The following is a 26073-nucleotide window of genomic DNA, read 5'->3' as shown; positions in this document are numbered from 1 at the left end:
GCATGCAAGCGCTGCAACCATGTCGCTAGATGCCAAATGAAGGGTTGCAACAATCTACAGCTATCCTTCCTCCTCAGATGCAGATCTCATCCGTACAAACGTGCCACCAAACGACTCGTGACAATGTCTTGGTTGCGATGCTAACTCTTGGTCACGATACCAACTTGGATGCAATGTTAACTCTCTGCTCACGGCACCAACCTGGCTACGATGCCTATTCTTTGGTCACGACACCAACTTGGCTACAAACGCCAAATCCTTTGGCCACGCCGCACGTAGAAACATGCTACATGTTTTCCACGAAAACACTCGAGACATAAACATATGTCACAAAACTGGAGGATGCTCATTAGGGTATTGGTTTGGTGGTTTACAGCATGCGGCGTACACTACGCCCGTTATAAGAAAGTGTCATAAGAATGAGGCGGTTAGTAAATACAAGGAGTAATGGTGAAACGTTTCTTTCATTATGGAAACATCAATTCCAGGCCTTACCCGTTACCGTTTCTTTCCATTTACTCAAGACGTTTCCAATTCTCACGAGACCAGGATACGTTTCGTTGAAACTTGTATAAATAGGCCTCACTTATTTCCACCAAAGAACAAGTTTTGGTCAGGAGCATGTAACACTCAGAAATCATTTGTTAGCTTTCCCATCTGTTATCTTTCCACTTTCTGATACAAGTCGTCGAACAACTACTCTTCCATAATCAACTATTATGGTCTCAACACTCTCTTCGCTTCCCTCCCCAAAACCAACCCTTCTCCTTCACTTTGTGACCGAAGCAAGTCTGGAACGACCATTTCTTAGTTTAGGCCAGATTTGTACAGATTGATCTCTCGAATCTAAAGTACTCCCGTGCAGTACATTGTTTAGAGTTTAGACTCGTTTCTCACCCACTCACGCGAAATTACCGAAATCAGCAGAAACCGTTTTCATCCTCAAACAATTGGCGACCACAGTGGGAGATTAATCTCCCAGTGATAATATCAATTTCCAAATTTCAATTTCATTTTTCAAACGCCGATATCAAGATGGTAGAAGCAAACAATCCTCTCGGGAATCAATGGATCAGTTATCACACGACGAAGAGTGACTGGGTACTTATCGCGGCGTCGCCCATAAAACTATGGCGGACATGCCTATGGCTAGGGTTTGCACCAAAAATAGAAGAGCAAACATAAAGAAGAAACATGGAGATACGTACTTGGAATATGTTCGCCTGCTTTAATGCTATCACTCCGCCGTTAGCACCAGGACATGGAAACAAAGCAAATAATACGAGGTAAAGAGCATAGGTGACACCTTTCATGGTAATAGAACTTTTTGGAGTTCGAATGGAGGAAGGTTTCTTGTTTTGGGTTATACACGGAAAGAGGCAGTCGGACCCACGCAGGCAAAGCTCCACGACGCCAACAGGCCGCGGCCAAGCTAGCTCCAACAACTTGCATCCCATCTAGCACCACGAACGACGCCAACAGGCCACTCCCAACGCCAACAATCCACGTTATATCTAGCATCCGTCCCTGTCATTCCATGATCTAGCCAGCGCCGTCTTTCCACTCCACAGCCTGCCAAAGTCCAGCGCCATCTTCACCGCTCCACAACCAGCCAAAGCAGCGCCATCCTCACCCTTCGAAACAGCGCCATGGCTCTAGCACTCCGTGATCAAAACCGCGCCATCTCTGCACGATACACCTATGATCACCATAACCAAAGCCGCTTCCGCCACCCCAACGTTTCTTCAAGTATGACAGCTCCAACCGTCACCAGAGTCGTTGCTACTCCACCATCAGGGCAAGAGACTGGAGGAGACGGAAGAAACCGACCCCCTTTTATCACTGATGATTTGATGAAAAGACAAAAGGTTCTCGTAAGGCTCAGATAGACGTGTCTATAACTCATAAAGAGATACCTATTTCCTCAAGACACTGACGGAGCGGCCACCATAAGAGTCACGTCAACCCAAGATGGAGCTGACAAGGAATAATTTTAACATCCAGCGCAGGAACTTCAGCAGGGCGTGTGTTTATAGATGAAGTGGCTCGCTTTGCTCTTGAATGCCCAGTAGAAGAGAATCATCAATCCAATTTCATCACACGTAAAGATCAGGAACGACTTCTCCAAAATAGAGGCAAAGGAAATCAGCAACCCTCCTGAGTTCATAGTGACCCTCTTCCCGTCAGGAGCTGCATGATTTCTGGGGTCTTCGCCCACAAAATCGTGCAGTCTATGATGAAATATTTATGTGAGATTCTATGTTTCTCCAAAGTGTAGCGTCAATACATATTTGCATCCCTCAACCGCACTGCATCAGGAAAGTAGTTGTTTCCATCCAGGGAAGCCATTCCCAAACCCCAACCTCTCTTGGAAAGCACGATTGATAGATGGAACTGGGGAGTCCTATCCACTGTTCGCTTGAAGGGTGTCCAGTTTGACAGCATGCTAATTGATGCAGCCGCTCCGCTTCAACGTCCTTCAGCTGCGGCTCCGCTTCAACGTTCGCTCCAGCAGCCGCTCCGCTTCAACGTCCTCCAGCAGCGGATCCAATTCAACGTCCTCTAGCACAGGCTCCGCTTCAACGTTCTCTCCAGCAGCCACTCCACTTCAACGTCCTCCAGCAGCGGCTCCGCTTCAACGTTCGCTCCGGCAGCCGCTCCACTTCAACGTTCGCTCCATAAGATGCTCCAGGATCCGAAGCCGAAGCTTCAGCGTTTGGCTCCTTAAGTTTCAGCGACCTCTCCAAGAGTCGAAGCCATTTCAACGCCGCTCCTTCCTGCCAAAGATCGTACCGTGGCCGCCACTCCTTCCTGCAAAGGGTCGTGCCACCACACTCCCCATGTCAAGGATCATGATCGCAGCCAGCCAATTTTCGTAGTCATGGCCACCTTTTGATCCATCCCGAAAAAACTCGTGATCATGAAAAGTTTGCTCGCTTACGCATCCAACCAATCCTTTTACTTCCATGAATGACCATACAATTCCAGCCAACCTACTTTGTTCCCACGACAATGTAGTCTCTTCTGATTACATATCTACCAAGAACTGTTGCTTCTCATTTTCCGACACCATCCAGAGCTCCACCGCAGCATCAATCACTAAAAATATCTACACGGAATCCCTTCACTGTCAAAGCTCAGAAGACACAGTCAACCAAAAGGACATATCCACAACAAGGTCATCTACCCTTCAAGTGTGTAGCGCAAGAATACCATCACCTCTCTGTCTAGAAGACTCCTTCAACACTTTACGAGGCCGCGGTGGATCCCAAGCCTGCCCAGAGGAAATAACTTCAGAAACTAAAGAAAAATGCGACTGGGGATTGCTCATCTTAGTCCATCCCGGCGACCATCAAAGATTCATGAGATAACTCCAGAGATGCGGCTGAAACATTTTCTTGAAGAAACAGAGGGAGCCACGATAAACAACCTAACTCTCTCATTTCTACCTCTCCGTTATCCAGAATATTTCATCCATATGATATTCGGAGCATCCCAACGTCATATCCAGAAGAGTACAATAAGCTTGTATCAAATCCCGTGGACGTGGGTTCAAGGAGATTCAATGAAAGTAAGCTACACATAGGGACTACCAGCACGAGACGCTTTCACTCCCCTCAGCCAGGTTATTTTTGGTTTCAACATCATCACTGTCGAGGTTTTACGAGCCGCAGGAATTTCTCAACATGAATCCGTACATGTGCACCGAAGACTCCAAAAGCACGCCGCAAAGATACATTCACATATTCGTCCATGCCATCGGATCTAACAGAAATATAACTGGGGACTGCTCACCGCATCCCATTCCATACGATAGTCCAAGATTCAGAAGTTGGTTCGAAGGATGTCTCTTGGAACAAAGTCCTTGAAGACTTGATAGCAGCACATCGGCAACAAAGTGTCTCCCAACTCATCTATTTCATCCTGTGTCCTCGGAAGATTTCTACCATACAATCATCCACAACGTATCAATCATCGCGATCAGAAGGTCCAGACAGTGAACAACCTAAAGTCAATGATGGACCGACAACGCAACAACAATCTCCAAGATTAGCCCTGACATGATCGTTGCCGAGAATATATTTCATCCATCCATCCCAAGAATGCAGTGGAGTTTTGGTAAATTTTGGAATCCACTGGAGAGACACTGCAGACGAAAGCACAGATCCAGACGAGCAATAGAAGAGGGTTGATACCTCTTTTCATGCGGACGGAGTTTCTAGAGTTTGAATATAATGAATATTCCTTCTTGCTCCATGAACGGGAATAGGTGACTGGGCACGACTATGCCACCTCGGGCCTGCAACATTCCTCCTAAATTCTTCCTGAATTTTATTTTCGAGCTGTTTTCACCTCCCAAACGAGCTCAAAACCTAAATATTCCCGTGTAGGGAGATAGGAAATTCTTTTCCGTTTAGAATGGAGGGGAGGACCGTCAAAATCCGAGTCCGTACAATAATTCTATAGCGATTCTAGCAAAGGGAGCTAATTAGGGTTTCGGCATGCCAAACCCTAATTTAGACAAAGTTTCCATCATTCCACGGAACTGAAACCAGTCTTCATCCTTCCATGGAACTGAATCCAGCCGTCATCCTTCCGATAAACTCAAGATGGCTCCATTCCAAGCCGCGCAACGCAAGCGGCTCCATTCCAAGCCGACCAATGCTAACGGATCCATTCCAAGCCGACCAATGCTGACGGCTCCATTCCAAGCCGACCAATGCTGACGACTCCATTCCAAGCCGACCAATGCTGACGGCTCCCTTCCAAACCGATGCCAACAGTCTGCATCCCAGCTAGCAATCATCTCTACCACTCCGCGGCCTAACCTGCAGTACCACGAGTAGAATTTACGCAAATCCGCAAAATACAAGGATCACGGATTCTCCTTACCTCTGAAAAAGGTTAGATGGATCTTATTGACCATCTTGCACGATTTACTTTTCGATTATTTCCTTGTCTGTCACCATCTTATGCTTACCTCGCAACAATATCCCTGTTCCGAGATAAGCAGGAGACTTAATGTTGATGGTGGTTTTTAGCTTAGGGTTAAAATCGTAAAACCCTAGTCAGACAGTGACGTCACAGAACATGAGTAATAATGTCTCCACCAAGCGCATTTATTGAACCCTTTAATATGTCTGCGAGAAAATTACCACGGTACCTTTTTTTTAATGCTAATTAGGGTATCGATAGGCCAAACTCTAATTTCCACACCACATGTGCCAATGGCATGTCGTGCCAGCCACAAATCCGCGCCAAGTCATGCCAACCGCACCACATGTACCAATGGCATGCCGTGCCAGCCACATCTCCGCGCCAAGGCATGCCAACCATGCCAGCCGCACCACATGTGCCAATGGTATGCCATGCCATCCACATCTCCGCGCCAAGGCATGCCAACCATGCCAGCCGCACCATGTGCCAATGGAATACCGTGCCAGCCACATCTCCGCGCCAAGGCATGCCAACCATGCCAGCCGCACCACATGTGCCAATGGCATGCTGTGCCATCCACATCTCCGCGCCAAGGCATGCCAACCATGCCAGCCGCACCACATGTGCCAATGGCATGCCTTGCCAGCCACATCTGCGCGCCAAGGCATGCCAAACATGCCAGCCGCACCACATGTGCCAATGGCATGCCGTGCCAGCCACATCTCCGCGCCAAGGCATGCCAACCATGCCAGCCGCACCGCATGTGCCAATGGCATGCCGTGCCAGCCACATCTTCGTGCCTAGGCAGGCCAACCATGCAAGTCGCACCACATGTGACAATGGCATGTCGTACCAGCCACATTTCCGCGCCAAGGCATGCCAACCATGCCAGCCGCACCACATGTTCCAATGTCATGTCGTTCCAGCCACATCTCCACGTCAAGGAATGCCTACCATGCAACATGTGCCAATGGCGCATGCCGTTCCAACCACATTTCCACGCCAAGGAATCCCAACCGCATGTGCCAATGGCATGCCGTTCCAGCCACATCTCCGCATTAAGGTATGCCAACCATGCCACATGTGCCAATGGCATGTCGTGCCAGCCACATCTCCGCGCCAATGCATGCCAACCATGCCAGGCGCACCGCTCTGCCAGAACCATGCCAGCCTTTCCTTCATGCCGCTGGCTGCCAAAACGAAGGGTTGCAACAATCAACAACTATCCTTCCATCTGAGATGCAGATCTAAGATGTACAAGTTCGCCACCTAACGCATGGAAACTTCCGACCCAAGTCCTAACATCACGGTTTATGCCAAAACCCTAATTTTGGCCGCGCCTAAAACATGCCAAAGCCATGCGGCCCTATCACCATGCAGCTGGCTGCCAAACGAAGAGTTACAACAATCAACGGCTACCCTTCCATCTGAGATGAAGATCTCAGCCGTACAAGTTCGCCACCTAACGCATGGAAACTTCCGGCCCAAGGACAAACATCACGGTTTACGCCAAAACCCTAATTTTGGCCGCGCCTAAAACATGCCAAAGTCATGCGGCCCTACCACCATGCCGCTGGATGCCAAACGAAGGGTTGCAACAATCAGCGACTACCCTTCCATATGAGATGCAAATCTCAGCCGTCCAAGTTCGCCACCTAACGCATGGAAACTTCCGACCCAAGGACAAACATCACGGTTTTTCCAAAACCCTAATTTTTGTCGCGCCTAAAATATGCCAAAGCCATGTCGGCCCTACCACATGCCCCTGGCTTCCAAACGAAGGGTTTCAACAATCAACGGCCGCCCTTCCTCCTGAGATGCAAATCTCAGCCGTACAATCTTGTTGTCAAACGCACGGCAACTTTTGGCCTAACGCCAAGCACTGATTTTGGCCGCACCTAAACTATGCCGAAACCCTAGTTGTGGCCGCGCCTAAACAACTCCAAAATCCTAGCTCGGCCGCGCCTAAACCATGCCACTGGCTGCAAATGAAGGGTTGCAACAATCAACGGCCACCCTTCCTCCTGAGATACGAATCTCAGCCATACAAACTTGCCACCAAATGATTTATGGAAATATCTTGGCCACGACGCCAAAACCTTAATTTGGCCATGCCAAGAGCATGCAAGCGCTGCAATAATGCCAGTAGTTTCCAAACGAAGGGTTGCAACAATCTACGGCTACCCTTCCTCCTGAGATGCAGATCTCATCCCTAAAAACCTTCCACCAAACGACTCGTGGAAATGTCTTGGCTTCGATGCTAACTCTTGGTCACGGAACCAACTTGGCTGCAATGCTAACTCTCTGGTCACGGCACCAACCTGGCTACGATGCCTATTCTTTGGTCACAACACCAACTTGGCTACAAACGCCAAATCCTTTGGCCACGCCACACTAACAACATGCTACATGTTTTCCACGAAAATACTCGAGACATCAACACATGTCACAAAATTGGGGGATGCTCATTAGGGTATTGGTTTGGCGGTTTACAGCGTGCGGCGTACACTACGCCCGTTATAAGAAAGTGTCATAAGAATGAGGCGGTTAGTAAATACAATGAGTAATGGTGAAACGTTTCTTTCATTATGGAAACATCAATTCCAGGCATTACCCGTTACCGTTTCTTTCCATTTACTCAAACCGTTTCCAATTCTCACGAGACCAGGGTACGTTTCGTTGCAACTTGTATAAATAGGCCTCACCTATTTCCACCAAAGAACAAGTTTTGGTCAGGATTATACAACACTCAGAAATCATTTGTTAGCTTTCCCATCTATTAGCTTTCCACTTTATGATACAAGTTGTCGAACAACTACTCTTCCAGAATCAACTATTATGGTCTCAACACTCTCTTCGCTTCCCTCCCCAAAACCAACCCTTCTCTTTCAATTTGTGACCGAAGAAAGTCTGGAACGGCCATTTCTTGGTTTAGGACGGATTTGTACAGATTGATCTCTCGAATCTAAAGTACTCTCGTGCAATACATTGTTTAGGGTTTAGACTCGTTCTCACCCACTCATGTGAAATTACCGAAATCAGCAGAAACCGTTTTCACCCTCAAACAGATACATAGTGAGGTGGTTACTGAAAAAGGTAAGTCCTTTTACAGTTTCGGGTTACGATCCAAAGGAGTTGAGATGACATAAGTCTTCATTGCAGGTGAAGCACTTGAGACTCTATATTGGATTCACTTGCTTCGACCAGATTGGTTGTAGGTACATGGATATTGAAGGAAATGAGTGATTAAGAGCAGTTTACTTGGTCTCAACTATACGAAGTTGCAGTAGTCAAATTGTATAATGACTTAATTATGAGAGTATTCAAAACTGTTTTAGGTCCCAGAGTTTTTCTGCCTTGAAGTTTTCCTCAATAACAAATTCTTATGTGTCGTGTGATTTACTATACTTCTGCATTATATTTATTTTTTTATAATTAAAGTAAATACACTTGTACGTTAAGTAAACTTAGCACGATCCCATAGATTGGTTCAGTTTCAAATTTAAGTTATTTACAAAGTTGCATCTTGTTGAAATTATCTTTTAACAATTATTGTTTCTGTAAGTTTACACAAGGTGAGTCTATAATGGCTTGATACGAAAAGATTGTGGTGTACTTGGTGCCCTCATCATTTCAGATTATACATATCCTCAATATCCAGGCAATGGATATAATTCGATATTTGATAGTTTAAGCTAGCAATTCACTCAACGTTGTTCATTAATGATCAATCCTCTTTTGTAATTGAGAACCAATGGAATCTCGATCAAAAATGTTATATATAAACATGGGTCTCGTGATGATAAGAAGGATCCTATGGAGATTTATCTAGTACGTACGCATATCCCCGACAAACGGGATATCATTTAGAAGAACAAAGTTAGCCATCTACATGCTATTTAAATTATGGAAAATAAGTAAAATCTGATATATTTTCACAATGTTATGGCCAGTGGAGATAACGAATTATGCTCCGTCATATCTAATGTAATAACTTATGTGAACTATAATATCTTACGAAATTAATAGTTCAATAAGCTTTATTTAACATATCAACTATACTTGAAAGTATATTTAAATGTCTAATATCTACAAATCTACAATAAAAGATGATAATACCCATCGTATACATAAATACGTAGTTTTAGTCAGTTTTGATCAGTATCGTTCAACATCACTGGTACTATCATATCGTATGTGTATTCATGAGGACTAATATGATACCATGAACTATTGAACACTATCAGTAGTTATCGTCACTTTTTGGTTTTGTGTTGAGGTCTATCTCATAGAAATACTCAATTTGGATTAGTAATAGTTTTCACTTCTTAGGTTTCACAATAAGGACTACACTAAAAGGTAGGGCTTCTCCAATTGAGGTATGAACTTCTGCGACAGATAAGGTGAACCATGGTACGGTGGCTACGCTAGAATAAGATTGGGTCATGCTCAAATTTGGGCCTCAAATTTTATTTTTTTATAGTCAAATAAATGAAAACACAAATCTGAAAGAACTATAATTTTGGGCATATCAAAATCTTCCAAGGCATACTGAATGAAGACAAAAAAGGTTGTGAAATAGCAAAATCAGATAACCCCTTAACCCAAATTTTTTTTAATGGAAAATCTGCCGTTTACGTATTAGTGTTAATAATCTTGATTAGTGATTAAATATTTTTTTTAGTGATTAAAATAATTTTCAGAATTATAAGAGTTGTTTAGATGAAAAATTTGAGGAAAAAAAAAATCAAAGTTTTGGTTTGGTTAAGAAGGAGAGAAAGAGAAGGAGAAAGTGAGAAAATTCTAATTCTTGATTCAATGGAGGATGAGGAGGGTCATCATTCATCTAAAAAACCTAGGAAAATACATATCAACTACAACAATGATCCAGAAATGGCTGATTTCTTAGATTATGAGAATGATTTTACACCCACTCAAACTCAAGCTCAAACTCAAACACAAACTCAAGATGATGATTTTTATGAGCCAAATCCTGATGATGAAGACATTGATGAGGAACCCAATGCTTCTAATACACATGTACACTTATATCCTATACTTAATCTCACTTCTATAACTCTCAATTATCAAAAGTTAGGTTTTTGAATCATGGTTCGGCGAAACAGGTTGAGGTTCGGCTCACATCTATGAGCCGAATCTACCAATTGATGAACGGTTCGGCTTACTGAATCTGTTTACTGCATGCGCCGAACCTATAATTTCCAATTCCAACCCTTTTGCTAGACACTAGTTCGGCTTATATGAAAGTTTCATAGTAAGCCGAACAACATCCTGAATAGCCCGGAATAGAATCATTACTAATTCGGCTTACATATCCAAAATCGTATGTGCCGAACATAATTTTTTAATTTATGGGTTGAAATATTGTTACTGGTTCGGCACATATGGAGAATATCGTATCAGCCGAAACTTCTTATGTTCAAGGTTCGGCACATAATATGATTATCGTCTGAGCCGAACATGAATTTGTTAATTTTTGGGTTAAAATATTGTTCGTGGTTCGGCACATATTGAGGATATCGTATAAGCCGAAACCTTTAAATGTTTATAGTTCGGCACATAATGTGATTATCGAATGCGCCGAACCTTGTTATTATATTCCCTTTCTAGTGTTTAACCTTGTGATATTCTTTGTAGATCGTGCTTGGACCCATGGAAAATCAACCTGATCCAGTAGACATAATTCACGAGGATACCAAGGATCACTAAAACATGAAATTGAGGAACATCAACCTGATCGTGCTTGAGGAACACCAGTACTGGGTTACACCAATAATGATTTTTAAGGCTCGGCTTATAACTCATATTATAGAAAAATCCGAACCTGAAGGACAAATGATTCGGAGCGTAACTAACATTAGAGGATAAGCCGAACTCTATAAATTCGGCGCATAACTGTTAAGATATTCATTAAAACATGAAATTGAAGGTGTCCATAACCCAATCCCAGCACCATTAAAAACAAAGTTCAGCACCTAAAAGCAAAGGTGTTTGCAACACCATAAAAGTGTACTTAAAACTTAAGAAAAAGTGTACCATAAAAGTGTACATAAAAGGGCATTTAACCACGACCCCTCTTCTTAGTTGCACGACCACCTCTTCTTCCACCTTGGTATTCATCTTCCGACGCATCATTACCGGGTTGGACGGTAGCACCACCTTGGCTTGTACCTTCACCAACTTGTCGAGACCTCTTAGTGGTAGGCCTTTGTTCGGGTTCCTCGGGTCCTTGTCCTTTGTTGATGATTGCATCCCACTTGTTGATGAGGTATTTTTGTTCTTCCACGTTCATTGTTCTTCATCAAGACTCCATTCCGCTGCCCTCTGGTGTCTCAATACTCGGACTGCACGGTTGTGATCAGGAGTCTCATAATTTTCTTCGCCCAAGAATCGGCATAACCAATCAACACATTTCCTCCATCTTCCGGAAGACCATGAGGCAAACCATCTGATCGAGGTGTAATTACGTCATTTTCATCAGGAATGTGTAAACCAGTGATCCGTCGATCATCATCGTCCTTCTCTTTCTCGGGTTCTGCCACCTTCTTACCTTTCTTGTCTTTCTTGGGTTTTCCTTGGGGTTGTGTTTCTTGATGAACTTCTTGATTATCATCAACATCTTCATCTTCAGCTATTCCTTCTTCTTGTCTTTCAATTCTTACTTGTTCAGCTTCTTCTTCTAAAATTCCTCCTCTACCTCCCACTCCCAATTTTTTCTTACCTCCTCCTCTAGGATCGGGAGTTTTAGAAGTAGAAGGTGTTACCTCCATCTTCTTCCTCTTTGTAGCTGCATTGGTCCTGACACAAATATGAAAGTTATAATACTAATTCGAACAACAAATAGATTTGGAAAGCCAAAAACTTGTAAGAAAATAAGAAGGCTCGGCTTACCCGAAATAACACATATGAGCCGAATCATGTCTTGAAATTTTTATTAGCTTACATAGAGAGTGGATCGGCTCATACCACAAAACAATTACAAGCCGATCCTATATATTCGGCTCACAACCGATACCGTCGAATAAGCCGAGTCTATGATTATGAACTCAAACATGTATTCAGCGCAACATGATATCATATAAATAAGCCGATCCTATACACTTGTAAAATTTATGAAATTTTAACAATGATATTCGGCGCAACCCTAATACTATCGAATAAGCCGAATCTAGACTTATAAATTGAAACCTTTATTCGGCGCAAAACTAATACAACCATACAATCCGATCCTAAGCACATGCAAAAATTCTGAAATTCAAACAACAATTATTCGGCACAAAACTAATACTACCATACAAGACGATCCTACGCACATGCAAAATTTCTGAAATTCACAAAACATATTCGGCACAAAACTAACACCATCGAATAAGCCGATCCTAAATATAAGTCTCTATGTCACTAAGTTCGGCTCAAAACGGATTTCAGATATACACCGAGCCGTTCATATGCACTTTCAGGGTTCAGTTTCAAGAACAGCTCGGCGCACATATAAGATTAGTTTTGCGCCGAACCATACCCTGTAACCGCCGCAGAAACATGATTTTGACGAATTAAATCGACCAAACCAATCTAAAACATCAAATACGAGATGGGTTTGTAGAACTAACCTTCTTATTCTCATTTCCGGAGTTGGTTCTTCTTCAATCTCTTCTTCCGGTTGATTTTGTGGTTGATTTTGAGTTTGTTCTTCACTCTCTAAATCTTCTTCTTCTTTAATGGGTTGTTGAGTCAATCGATTTGAACGAGATACTGGCTTACGACGACCCATTATATAGATGAGTTTAATCGTCGACTAAATTTTCACGAATCGACGATTAAATTTCCGCGATGAAAAAAAAGAAAGGGAAGGGTGAATGAGTTCGGCTGTGGAGAGGAAGAAGAAGAAGGTGAATGAAACTGATTTTAAGTGTAGTTGATTATAAGTTTTGTATTAGGGTTAGGGATAGATTAGTAGTAATTTAAAGGATTTAAGGGCATATAGATAATTGAACCACCCAATAGGATATCCCTTATAAGGTCATCCAAGTTAGGACTAGTGAGGTTCATCTAAAAGGCCATCTTAATTCTCAAATCTCCACAGACAAGACAAAAGAAAGCAAAACGTCCACAAAGACCTCCAAGAAATATTGAACGACTGAGATTAAGTGTGTTATCATCTTGATTCCTTTGACATCAAATGCAAAATTCCCATCCTGATTTTTGTTCTGTTTTTTTCCTCAACCACCAAAATCGTTCCAGCAAGAAAAAAGGAAAAAAAAGAGAAACGCAAAAAACATGTTCTCCGCTGGAAACTACAATTCCTACTACTTACTGAAGAAGAAAAATGTTTGCAACTTCAATTTCATACAAACCCTTGCTTAGACTATCTCCATTATTTTCTACAACTCCTTCAAGATTAATCTCTCTTAGACTAATTTCTAATACTGGGTTTATGCTAAAGAGACTTGGTGATGAGAAGAACAGAGTTGTTGGTTCAGAAACGATGACTGAGATGACTAAAATTTCTGCTTTTAGTAGAGGTAGTGGTGACGGAAGTTTTGAGATTACTGAAGATGAAGCTATTTTGGGTAATGGGTCTTCGGATATTCCTCGAGAAATTGTTGTGCCAAGTGGAATTGAATCGACTATCAATCGTTTGGTTAGCACCTGTATGTTCATGTGTTTGGTGTTTATGTTAAATTTGTTTTTGAGTTCGTTATTTGGAATTTAGGGTTTCTTTTGCTACTTTTGGTTGTTCAAACTTGGGTAGATTTTGAATTCCTACTGTTTCGATATCATTCTTGTTCTGTTTCTGGGTTTGAGTTTTAGACAAGTAAATGGGGATTTGGAAATGCTGGTTTCTGTGCGTCATTTTACCCGCTTGTACAATAGGTGACTGATTCTGCAGGTAGATGAAGAACAATTCATAAGTTCCTCACTTGGCAATTTATACATTCCCTAAAGCTAACCAAGACATTTGTTTTGCCATTGTGTCTTATAGGGACAATTTCGTATGCCGGGATTATAATTTTAACATGTCTAGTATGAAATTAGAACTTAGGTTACCATTTTTGTTCTATGAAAACTTGCTATACTGAGATTGCTATTTCACTCATTTCTAAACACAATATTGAATCACCTGTTTTCTTTTTGAACTTTACCTTTTACGAAATTGGAACAACTAACTGAGAAAACCATGTTGCATAGTTGTTCGATCATTGTTAAAACTGATAGGATGTTAAGAAGAATGCGGGGGATTTTAAAATGTATATGTTCAAATGATTTTGTTAAAAACAACTCGTCTGTGACAGGTTGATTCATTTCTTGATTTTCAATATAGCATTTCTCAAGTCAGGCAATTCACAACTGTTTTGTTTGAGTCTCAGAGCAAGTGGCTTGTGGCTACAGTTTTTGGAATTATTGTGATTTGGAGGCACGATGCTGTGACCATGTGGGCTGCAACGGGAGCAGTGGCAAATGCATGGCTTTCAATTACGTTAAAACGAATACTCAACCAAGAGCGACCTGTTGCTAGCTTAGGATCTGGTCCAGGCATGCCATCTTCACATGCTCAGTCCATCTTCTTCGCTTCTGTCTTTGCTATCCTATCATGTGAGTTATTGATTTTGTATTAAGTCTTATGAAACTTACGCTTGATATTTTGTGGACACGACTATGAGAAATAGCGTGTTAATATCATCAACTACTAGAAAGTTCTCTGAACCTGTTCATCTTATCTACGATATATCTATCTTTATGAGTTTATTTACCTGAAATTGGATGGCTATATTATAATGAAGTTTTATATTCTGTTACATCATATTACTTCATTCTGTTGTCTGCTACTTTTCTTGTCAAAGGTGTCCTATTGTGATTATTATTTCTGTGGCAGTGATTAATCTCTAGGGTTGAATGGAGTTACAGTGACCATCGGGGTGCTCGGCTTGGCTTTCAGCGCATATCTTGTAAGCATAGATTCCATATTTTTATTTTTAATTTGAGGTTACCATCGAAACTAAGAGAGAAAATATCGCTTAGTTATAGCAATCTAATGCCGTGTTGTATGTTTTGTTTATCCAGTCTTGGTTACGTATATCACAACGACATCACACCATCAGTCAGGTTGTGGTGGGTGCTATCTTAGGGACCATTTGCTCGATTCTGTGGTTTCAGTCTTGGTATGGGTTCGTGCTAAGAGCGATCATTTCCTTTTTATGGGTACGGATTATTGTTGTTCTTGGTGGTGTCACATTTTGTGTGAGCTTTCTGTTATATGTCATTAACATTGGCTTATGGATGGCGATGAAGATTAAACTCTGTAAATTTAGCCCAGATAAAATTTGAAGTCATGTATCCAAATTCTTTTGTCACATACTTGCATGTATAGTTCAGGTTGACAGGATAGTATTTTTTTCTCAAACCATAAAGCAAGCAAAGCCTTGCTTGAGGCCACAGGATTAAGGGGCCACATTTATTTATTTATTGTTGTACTTTTTTAGTTTGAGCATCTCAAACATCTTATCCGTTGCAGATAGATTGATCATATGTAATGTATAACTTTATTGGATCCAAGGAACAATGTAAGTTTGCTGATATAATTACAGAAAGCTTCACATTCACATGTAATTCAATTCATGCATCTCTCTTGAAGTTCTCAAGAAAGGTTTTACTTATTTGCTGGTGAGAATTCAATGCTAGCGCTTAAGGTCTTGTCACTTCACTTGATACGTTAATGTGCTCGTCCTCTTGCTAACCTTTGATAGAGTTGGTTGATTTCCACCTGCGTTGGATTTCGATAGTTTCCATTATTACCAGAACATATTTTAAATAGGTCCTTAATATGGCCATTATTAGCAGAACATACTTTAAATAGGTCCTTAATATGGTCAAGAAGCTGTTCTAGTCACCTGGCAGTGTTTTAGTAGCTAATTTCTTTTCTTTCACACGGTTGGAGTCACCAAATCCCTCTCAATGTTAACAAGGGGCCAAAAAAAAGAAAAGAAAAAGAATCGCATTAGGCCACAGAAAATACAGGACCGGCCCTGTCATCGAATATCCAATTGTGAGGTATCATAAAAAAGAAACCTGTTTTGAGGCATACTCAATTTTTTTGAGGCATACTCATTCATTATACCATCTGGGATGGGTTTATAAGGGGTGTTTAAATATAGTGTAATTACCTACATATCCTTAAACAATTAAATTAGTAGAGTGTCCTTATCCTCAAAAACCTAAAATCAAAAATCAAAATAAACTTTAAACTTAAACATCATGAACTCCAATTCAATCAAGAAATTGATCAAGCAAAGCAAACACCAATCGAAGTGAGCGATGTTGGAGCGCGAAATCCAAATCTCAATTGCTCTTAGATGTATTTTAGAATGCATGTGTAACAAACCCATCTTGTTTTTGATTGATTTTATTTTGTTTGATCGATAGAATATGATTTCAAAGATGAATTTAAGGTTTTCATAAGATCAGTTCGGCTGATCTTGGAGTATCAATTTTGAGCCGAACCTAGTGTATGATTAGAGAAATACTATGTTCGGCTAATACGACTTTTCAATTTTTTCAGCCGAACCTCAATTTTTTCAGCCAAACCTAGTGTATGATTCAGTTACAGAGTGAAGTTCGGCTGATAACTTTCCAGCCGAACCTCAGTTTTTTGAAAATATATGTAGGTTCGGCTGATAACTTGTCAGCCGAACCTAGGTATACTTTCAGAAAACGGAGGTTCGGCTGAAAAGTTATCAGCCGAACTGTTCATCTGGTCAGTAGATCTGGATTTTCAAAATTCAATTTTTTGACAGATTCAACTTATAAAAAGAAATTAAACCTCGTATAGAAGTCTACCTCTGATTTGAATCACACGTTTTGGTCATTTTTAATCACTAAAATCTCAAAATTGAAAACCCAAGTTTTTTTTTCACTTCTTCTTCTTCTTCCTCTCAAAAATCCCAACTCTCTCACATAAATTTGATGTATCTACTAATTCACCACTAAAAATTTAATTTTTAATCAATCATTAAAACTCCTAGCTAATCAAATCTAATCATAATCATTAACACTAATTATATAAGGGTAATTAAGTCATTACCAAAAAGAATGGATAAAAGGTGATGTTGTTTTTTATTTAGTAACAATATTTTGGCATTATTTAGTATGCCTGAAAGAAACTCAGTATGCCTCAAAATAGGTTTCATAAAAATCTAAGCTTTACGGCTCATATCTAGCATCTATTATTGATTACTTGATTTATCTCTACTATGTCGATGGCTCGAAGCCGAAGTGGTTTCACTCCTTAGTGTTAAATCCTTATATGCTTACAAGCTACATAAGCAAGCAATTTAGGCCCAATATCAGTTAGTTTTCTTTTCTTTTTTTGTTTTTTGGATCGTCTGTCTAATTGACTCAAGGTTGATTTTGGACACGTCTGAAGGCTATGCATGCTTCTGACTCATTTTAGAGTCTCTCCAATGAAATGTGTGTGAAGAAAAAAGTCTAAATCCACGTAGGATCCACAACCATATTTATAAAAAATCATCTCCAACCCATTGATGTGAAGATGATGTAGCAAAAAAAAAAAGTTAGACATCCTCTAGGTGAACCTCTAGTTTTGGACATTCACTTAGAGCTTCTCCAATGGTTGATGCATATATTTCCTAGGTGGCAACACAAATAAGACATTCTCATTTCGATTTTTCCTTGAATTAAGGTGAAAAAATTAGATTAGATGTAAATTTTATTTATAGTAATTTTAAGGTTTTATTAGAGCTAAAAATAGTTATTTAATATATTGGAATTAATTTTATTTAAGCAAAAGCTTACTAAGATAGCTTGACACTGTCAAGGTGAATGTCTAAAACTAGACATTCACCTCGACAATGTCTAATAACAATTAAGCCATGTCATCCTCACATTGATTTAAGAAGTTGAGGTTGGAGAATAATTTTAGGAAAAATAAATGTCTATCCTACGTGGATTTAAACATTTATCTTCACATACATTCCATTTGATAAGCTCTTAGAGGATGTCTTCCCATCCTAGTCACACTTTTTATTATAAAATCATTGAAAGTAAAAATGAAATGATTTTAACCAATTATATGCCTACAATTTAGTAAAAAAGTAATAAAAAAATTTATGGGTTTGGAGATAAAACTTTATTTTTCCTAATATTTAAGATTTTATACTCAAAGGATGCCTTAGAAGTTGTAGATGTGGAAAATCCTATTCTACATCCAAAGAATCATAAACACACACATATTGAAGCCAACAAACAAGAGATGCTCAAGAACACAGATATACGTGGTTCGATATGATTACCTACATCCACGGGGGTAAAGGGATGATCTTATTGCTTGATTCAAAGTTACAAGGAGTGTATCTCACTAGTATACTCTCTACTCTCTACTCTCACCACAATGCTCTTAGTTATTTCTCCTTTCTCACTGAATTGCTCTCCCCTCTAGCTCTCTACAAAGCTCTCTATTTATAGTTACACATGATGATACATTCAAGTTACGGTGTGAGTCGTGGTACATCTTCCTTGATATCCTTCTCGGGCGATGGATGATGTTTTTCTCGAGATGTTGGGCCGAGCCTAGTGGTATCTTGTCCCGACGTCCTTCTACCCGATGCTGATTGCTTAGTGAGTGTGGCCGATGCCGTCCGTGATACTTTCAGTCCCGAGTCTTACTTTGAAATGATCCTTCTTATCCTCTCAACTGTCTTGTCAGAGCATTTATTACTCTCGTACTCAACAGGCATTTGTTCCATCACATCCGATATTTACCTTTACATGTATTTGGCTTCACGGGCTCTTTTGGTGTCTCTTTTCTCGCTCCTAGCTTGGATAGAATGATTCGATACTTCATACTTCACCTGTTATTGACGCAATGTTGCCCAAGATTGCTCCACATGGATCTGTGGATTATTCACATCTATATTTATGCCCCTTCTTTTACTCGTGTATTCTACATGAGGGGAAGAAACCGCTTCGCCTCCCATGTCCCTGGCATGCCGTGTTTTATGCCATGCAGATCCCCATTACTTCCGCCTTTATGACCCGTTACCTCTTTCTCCGGTTGCAGTTGTTGGGAATATAAGTTCGACGGATAAACCCTTGATCTCTCATTTACTTCTTTCAGAAAATAACATTCTCTTTCCTTGGTTTTTTCCTTCAACTGCTGCTCGAATAACCTTCTGCCTTCCCTTGTCTTTTATTTTTCTTTTCACGAACCCTCCTCATCCTTTGATCATATCATTGCTTGTCTCTTGTTGCTGTTGTGTGATTATCGCCATTTGTTGCTTTCTTTTATACACTCTATTCCAGGTCTCTTTTTCAGTTCTTCAATGGCTTCTTCGACTCCTTCCATGACTGAGAAGAGGTGCGTGAGTTATACTTTTTCTGATGATGATGGTGTTCCTCTTGATTCCTTATTTATTGTTGATGGCCTTTCGCATCATGATCATCGTGCTCTTAACTCTATCTTTTCTGATGGTTCTCCTTCATTTTCATGTAGGAATGACAAGAGAGTTGATAAATATCTGACAAACGAACAGTTCAATAAACAATTGAAGGATGATTTTGATCTTCATGTTTATGATATCCGGCTATTGTCGGGCCAGAAAGTTGTTCTGAAGAAGGAGGAAGTTATGAAATTTCCTCACTCGTCCGAGGCGACCGTTATTACCAAGGATAAATTGGAGCTCGGGCTACGTTTTCCTTTATATGATCCTAGACGCCCCTTTATGTACGAAAATCTTCCCATATTCTCCCTTCCCGTGCTTTATCTCAATAGAATGGTAATACTTTTCACATCATGGCTGAATGGGAAAGGTGAAGGCGAGGCGAGTGCACCGATACTGCTTGGTCGACCTATGATCCTTATCAGGCGGGCGACTATACCCCTGCCAGCTTTATTGCCGATTATCGAAGTGGAACTTCTACTAATGGTGACCTTGCTGGTTTTGTTTCTAGTCCTCATCGCCATAAGACTCTTCATGAGGGTGTTAAGAAGCTGTTGTTGGACGAGGATCCTGAGGGAGGGTTGACTTCTAACAAGCACGCTCGTCATACTAGTGATGTTGCCTGGGATCGAGTCCCTCTCGCTATTCACGGTCCTCTTTTAAGTGGCATATTTCCACCTCCGGCCGAGCCCTATCCATTCTGGGTGGTTAATGTTGATCGGGTAGGTTTTTTCATTTTTCTAGTTGGTCGGCCCGGGTGACCAGTAAGATAGTGTTTTAACTTGTTTGTATTTTGCATCCCAAGTCCCAGAGTAACCAGCCTAAGGCTCCCAACCTTCGAAAGAGGGATAGAGGTCCTAGCACAGGAGTCAAGGAGGAGACAGGGAAGATAACAAATATACTACTCTATCCACAGTACATGTACTTGCCCCTATTTGTTTCCTTGAATGGATCTGACGAAGACTCATGTGCAGAAGTCGAAAGATGATAACAGAGATGTTGGGAGCGCTTTGGCGACTGGTGGTGAGATCCCGATGATCGGCTTCTTTTATCTCATTTCCTGAGGAAGTCGCCTTAGAAATATTCTGATATTTCATCTACCATTGTAGGTGGTAAGCCTGTTGGAAAGGGTAAATAGTCTAAGAGTGATGGCTCTGCCCCGAGGAAGGACATGCCCCAACAACCTGCTGTATCTTCGGCCAACAAAGGCGTTATCATTGCTGATGATGTTATTTTTGTGATGTCTGATGATGATGACGAGGATATTTTTGGGGAGGAAGGTGATGCCAGTGGCTTGGTCGAAGAAGAAGAGACGAAGCAGGTGGAGGAGCCTGCTGATGGAAAGAATGATGTTCACGGGGGTGGGTCACTAGAAAATCTGCCTCATGTATCCCCTTCCCCGAGATTGGGTGCAAACACCTTCTTCACCTTTTCAGGCCCAGTGTGTAATTCCCTGGGGGATCTTACTTCTCCCGACTTTGGATCCCTAACCGACGAGGAAATGATCAATGTCGTGTCCCTGTATTCTGCCGGTTTGAAGGACACCTTCAGCCATATGGTGAGTTATCTTTCCTAGCTGCCTACTTGTTATGTGGGATAAGTGTTGATATCGTGGAACGTAATATCCTCAGGCTGCAAATAGAAAGCTGTTGGAGGCTGCTGCGGAGAAGGGGGTTAGCGGAACTGGAAGGTCCTCGTGTCCAATTGCATCAAGAGCAAGAACGAACCCGAGGATTGGAGAGGAAGCTGGCCAAGACCCAAGGTATTTACTCATAACCTAAGTATATATGATTGATTCTGTAGTGCCAATATCCTGAGTTTAGTATTATCTTCCTAGCCGAGATGTCTACTATAGATGTCGATGCTGCTTCGGAATATCGTCTGTTAAAGAGAAAGTTAGACATTGAGTTGAACCATGTTGATAACCTCCGCCAAAGAATTGTCAATAAGGATGATAAGATAGATTGTCAAGAGGACGAGTTCGAGAAGCTTCGAGACGAACTACTTCGATACCACAAATTTGAGTATGTGCCCGATGAGATGGACAATCTTCGGGCGAGCTTCTCTCAGGTTCAAGGAATTGCTGCTGACAAAAACGTTGTTAGCCGATAACTAGAGAGTCAGTGTAATAAGTTGGCACTTCAAATTAGAGAATTGTATGCTGATCGCGAGCGGATTTTGAAGGAAAAAAACATTGCTGAGGGGTCTAATCAAGAGTTAAGAGAGAGGCTTCGCCGATTTGATCAGGTATCCCAAGAGTTGGAGTAGGTTCAAGCTCAGTTATCGGGTCTGAAGTTGGCACATGATCGACAAAAATCTAGTTGGAGCGACCATAATAAATATTTCCCCACCAATGAATTCAATAAGAAGCGCTATAATGAGTTAACTTCGAAGGTTTTGGCCCTTGAGTGTAGCTTACTTAAATCCGAGGAAACCGTTAAAGTAGTTTTACCCTTGCTTGAAGGTGTTTTTTTGCTTATGTTGTATTGTTCTCATGCTTATTTCGATGTCATGGTGTTGTTTCCTTGTCATTAATCGCCTCTTTATATCTTAGTTGAGCAAGGAAAGGTGAAGTATTTGGAGGAAGAGACTGCTCGATTGAAGGCGAGGGAGACCCAGTTGCTCGGACAAGTGGCTAGTGCTGAAGCGGCGTCGACTCAACTGACTCTTCAACTTGCTGCCGAGAAAGATAAGTTTAAAACCGAGCTTGTTACAAAGGTCAAGGAAGGTGTTAAGGCAGTTATTGAGAAGAAGCGGGTCGATGCTGCTGCTAAGAAGGCAAGCTCGGGGTCGATTCCGCCCAAAGAATAGCCATATATTTTGTAGTGATGCGCCACTAGTGTTCCCTTCACTTTGGGATGTAATTCGCTTGAAAACCTTTATTTTTTCAAATATCTATCTTATGGGGTGCTGCGTCGCCAATCGGTTGTTTATCATTTATTGACATTTTCACTTGTGTCACTTCGATCGTACCTTGTTATTTATTTTATGGTGGATTCACTATTCCCTGCATCAAAATGTTAGTGTAAATTCCATTTCCTATCGAACACACTCAACAGGGAGGATCATCGGGCCCAATGCCATGTCCCGATTGAGGTATCTTATCACTGTCAATTTGATCTAGTGGTAAGGTATTCAGTTATTCCTAAGTTTTATTGGCCTGATATCCCTAGGGAGTTATCGATTAACTAGCCTGGGAAAGTGATTTCGGCCACTTGCGATGGGAGAAATGTTGTATGCTCGATTGTCGGGTACTCATGCCCCGACAATCGGTCACTGGTTGCCAACCACCAGGACCCTTAGACTACCTCGACACTTGCACACTGCCACTGCCCCGAGTTCAAATAGCCCGTCAAGTGTAAGACACCTCGGCACTTGCACACTTCCATTGCCTCGAGTAAGAATGTCTATTCGAGTGTAAGTCACCTCGGCACTTGCACACTGACGTCGCCCCGAGTACGAATGACCATTAGACGCAATTGTCATATTCCCTACCGTCATATTCCCTACCCCACATTGATCTTTAAGGAAATAGATGACAGGGTATCATACCTGCTCGCACACCTCTCATGGGTGATATAACTTCAAGTGTTGAGTGTTCCATGGCCGCGGTTCTGGTGTTCCATCCGATTTCAATCTCCTTCTCCCATTTTTTCCACAATTGTATATGGTCCGCCCTATCTTGCCGCCAATTTTCCGCCTTTCCTGTCACCTTCATAACTAGGTAGTTCCTTTAGTACCAACTGTCCAGGTTGGAACTCCCTTGGTCGGAATCGTTTGTTGTATTCACGCTGTAGTCGCCTTTGGTAGATTTCCATTTTTTGGAGAGCCATTTCTCTAGTTTCTTCCAAGTCATCGAGCTTGGCCAAGAATAGATCTGCCGAGATGTTTCGCCTCCATGCCTCAGTCCTAGTGGTGGGTATCATTGCTTCAGTAGGAAGGATGACCTATGTTATATATGTTAACATAAAGGGCGACAAGGCGGTCTCCTCTCTTCGGATAGTTCTGTAGGACCATAGAACATTATAGATGTCCTCACATCATTCGTCGTGCTCCCCATCTAACTTCTTTTTCAGGTTCTCTGCTATCGTTTTGTTTATAATTTCGGCATGCCCATTACTTTGTGGGTAAATGGGCGTTGCCTTACTCTCTCGAATGTTATAGATATTGAATAGTAGGTCGATGTTCTTGCCTTGTAGTTGTTTTTCATTGTCCGAGACGATTGCTGACGGCTCGCTGAAACGACAGATGATGTGTTCTCAAATGAAACGAAGCACATCCTTGTTCCGAATGTACCTCAGTGGTGCATCTTCCACCCACTTGGTGAAATAGTTAGTAGCCACGATCAAATACTTTCTTTGCCCCAACCTGACATGCAATGGTCCCACGATATCGATCCCCCACTTGGAGAAGGGCCAAGGGTTAATTACTGAGTTTAAGGTCACTGCAAAATCGTGTATCTTCTTTCCAAACATTTGGCACTCGTCGAAAATTAACGCCATATGTTTTGCATCGTCATTCATGTAGGGCCAAAAGTATCCAATGGTCTTGGCTCGAGCTGCCAGACTTCGGCCCGAGCTATGATTGCCCGCAGCGCCATAATGTAGCTCATTCAAGATCGAGTGCCCTTCCTCTTTGCTTAAACACCTCAACATCATCCCTAGGTAGGATTTTCTCTATAAGATATCGTCTCGTAATTCGTATGTTGCTGCTTTATTTTTAATTTTTTTGATCTCGGGTCGTCCCTTGGGTAATTCTACCGTCTCCAAATACTGGTGGATGGGTTTGCGCCAATCTCCAGCTTCATATCTATCGGCCGTGGTTACAGCTACATATGCTTTAGTGTCCACTGTCTCCGGTACAGATAGCATCAATATTCTCATGACTCTGATGCCTTCAACACTCGAATCTATTAACATTGAGGCGATGTATGCCAGTGCGTCCGAATGTCGATTATCTTTTCTACAGATGTGTCGAAACTTGATGTTTGGTATTTGGCCGATATAAAATTAGGCGAGCTCCCAATACTTCTGTAATACTGGGTCATGTATAGCGTACTGCCCGCTGATTTTCCTAATGACTAACTGAGAGTTGCTAGTTAATCTCGCATCGTGGATCCTCATTTTTACTATTAATCGCAAAGCATGTATTACGTCCTCGTATTAAGTGACATTGTTTGTCGCCTTTAATTCAAGCCTGAACGAGTGAACCATCTTCTTCCCCTTTGGTGTAGTGAAGACTATCCCTAGGCCCGATCCGTCTTTGTTGGACGACCCGTCTACGAATACTTCCCACCGTGTCGGGCAACATGTTTCCAGTAGATCGGATGGATTTTCTAGATATTCTTCCATACCTGGGATATCTTCAATTTCCTCTTTATCGTTTAGAGGAAAATCCGCCAAGAAGTCGGCCACCGCTTGCGCTTTTACTGTTGTCCTCATCTCATAAAAGATATCGAATTGTTTAATTTGAGCACTCCATTTAGAGATCCGTCCCGACCTTTCCGCACTATCAAGCAATGATTCTATAGAAGATTTTATGATCACTCGGATCTTGTGAGTTTGGAAATACGTCCGCAGCTTTTGTGTTGCAAATATTAGGGCGAGTATCAATTGTTCGATTATGGTGTAGTTTTTCTCCACCGGATTCATAGTTTTGCTTATGAAGTATATGGGTTTATCTTCTTCTCCGACACTTTTAACTAAAACCGCACTTATAGCATGACTAGTTTCCCGAGGTATAGGGTAAGAACCTCATCGGGCTCGGGTCTTTGTAATACAGGCAAACTCGCGAAATGATGCTTAATCTTTTGGAATGCTTCCTCACACTCCTCGCTCCATTTGAATTTTTCTCCTTTCTTAGTGTCCCAAAGAAGTCTTTACATTTGTCCGACGACCGTGAAATGAATCGTCCTAACGCTGCCAAGTTTCCGTTTAACCGCTGCACATCTTTTATTGTTACCGGAGATGGCATTTCCAAGACAGCCCTAATCTTATCGGGATCGCTTTTATACCTTTATCGGTGATTATATATCCCAGGAATTTACTCGATGTGACCCAAAAGGTGCACTTAGCTTGGTTCACTCGCATCTTATAGTTTCTCATAGTTTGAAAGATTTCCCGAAGGTCATCAATGTGGTTGGATGCCACCTTGCTATTTACTAGCATATCGTTCACGTAGACTTCGATGGTGTTGTGAATTTTATCCTCAAACATTTCCTCCACTAACCTTTGATAAGTGGCACCAGCGTTTCTCAACCCGAACGACATCTTAGTGTAACAATATAGTCCTCTAGGTGTGAATAAAGATGTATGTTCCTGATCCTCGGGAGCCAGAGGGATCTGATTGTATCTCGAGTACCCGTCTATCAGTGTTATCACCTTGTATCCAACTATGGATCCTACTAGCAGGTCGATGCTGGGAAGGGGAAAACTGTCCTTTGGGCAAGCCTTATTCAAATCGCTGAAGTCGATGAAGATCCTGACTCCTCCATTCCTTTTAGGGGATATCACCATGTTAGATACCCATTACGGATATTGGGCCTTTCGAATGATTCCATCCACTTGTAATTTCTTCAACTCGGCCTCTACCGTTGTTTGTAGTTCGGGTGCGATTCGACGTATCTTTTATCGGATCGGTTTGAACTTGGGATCTATCCTTA

At 41.7% G+C, this 26073-nt stretch overlaps 1 protein-coding gene across 2 annotated transcripts; it reads left to right on the top strand.

Moving 5' to 3' along the window:
- Positions 1–13181: 13181 nt before the first annotated feature.
- LOC113288677 (lipid phosphate phosphatase epsilon 2, chloroplastic-like) lies at positions 13182–15560 on the top strand. 2 transcript variants are annotated; one of them, XR_003330686.1, is made up of 4 exons: positions 13182–13610; positions 14328–14553; positions 14834–14906; positions 15022–15560. XR_003330686.1 is itself a non-coding variant. In XM_026537795.1 (4 exons), exons 1-3 carry the CDS (start codon positions 13286–13288, stop codon positions 14845–14847), a joined length of 555 nt encoding a protein of 184 aa, XP_026393580.1. In that variant the 5' UTR covers positions 13182–13285; the 3' UTR covers positions 14848–14906; positions 15022–15560. The 2 variants fall into 2 exon arrangements, 1 of the variants encoding a protein (XP_026393580.1); XM_026537795.1 differs by having other exon boundaries at positions 13182–13600.
- The last annotated feature ends 10513 nt before the right edge of the window (positions 15561–26073 follow it).

Source organism: Papaver somniferum, chromosome 6 (assembly GCF_003573695.1).
Source record: "Papaver somniferum cultivar HN1 chromosome 6, ASM357369v1, whole genome shotgun sequence".
In the NCBI taxonomy this organism is placed as follows: domain Eukaryota; kingdom Viridiplantae; phylum Streptophyta; class Magnoliopsida; order Ranunculales; family Papaveraceae; genus Papaver; species Papaver somniferum.
Note: the sequence above shows the minus strand (reverse complement) of the source record. Positions and strands in the feature narration are given on the sequence as shown.

Excerpts from the sequence above, each read along its gene's own strand:
- LOC113288677 (XM_026537795.1), top strand. The coding sequence starts at position 13,286 with ATGTTTGCAACTTCAATTTCATACAAACCCTTGCTTAGACTATCTCCA. Across the intron at positions 13,601-14,327 it reads AATCGACTATCAATCGTTTG|AGCAAGTGGCTTGTGGCTAC; the intron begins GTTAGCACCTGT and ends TTTGAGTCTCAG.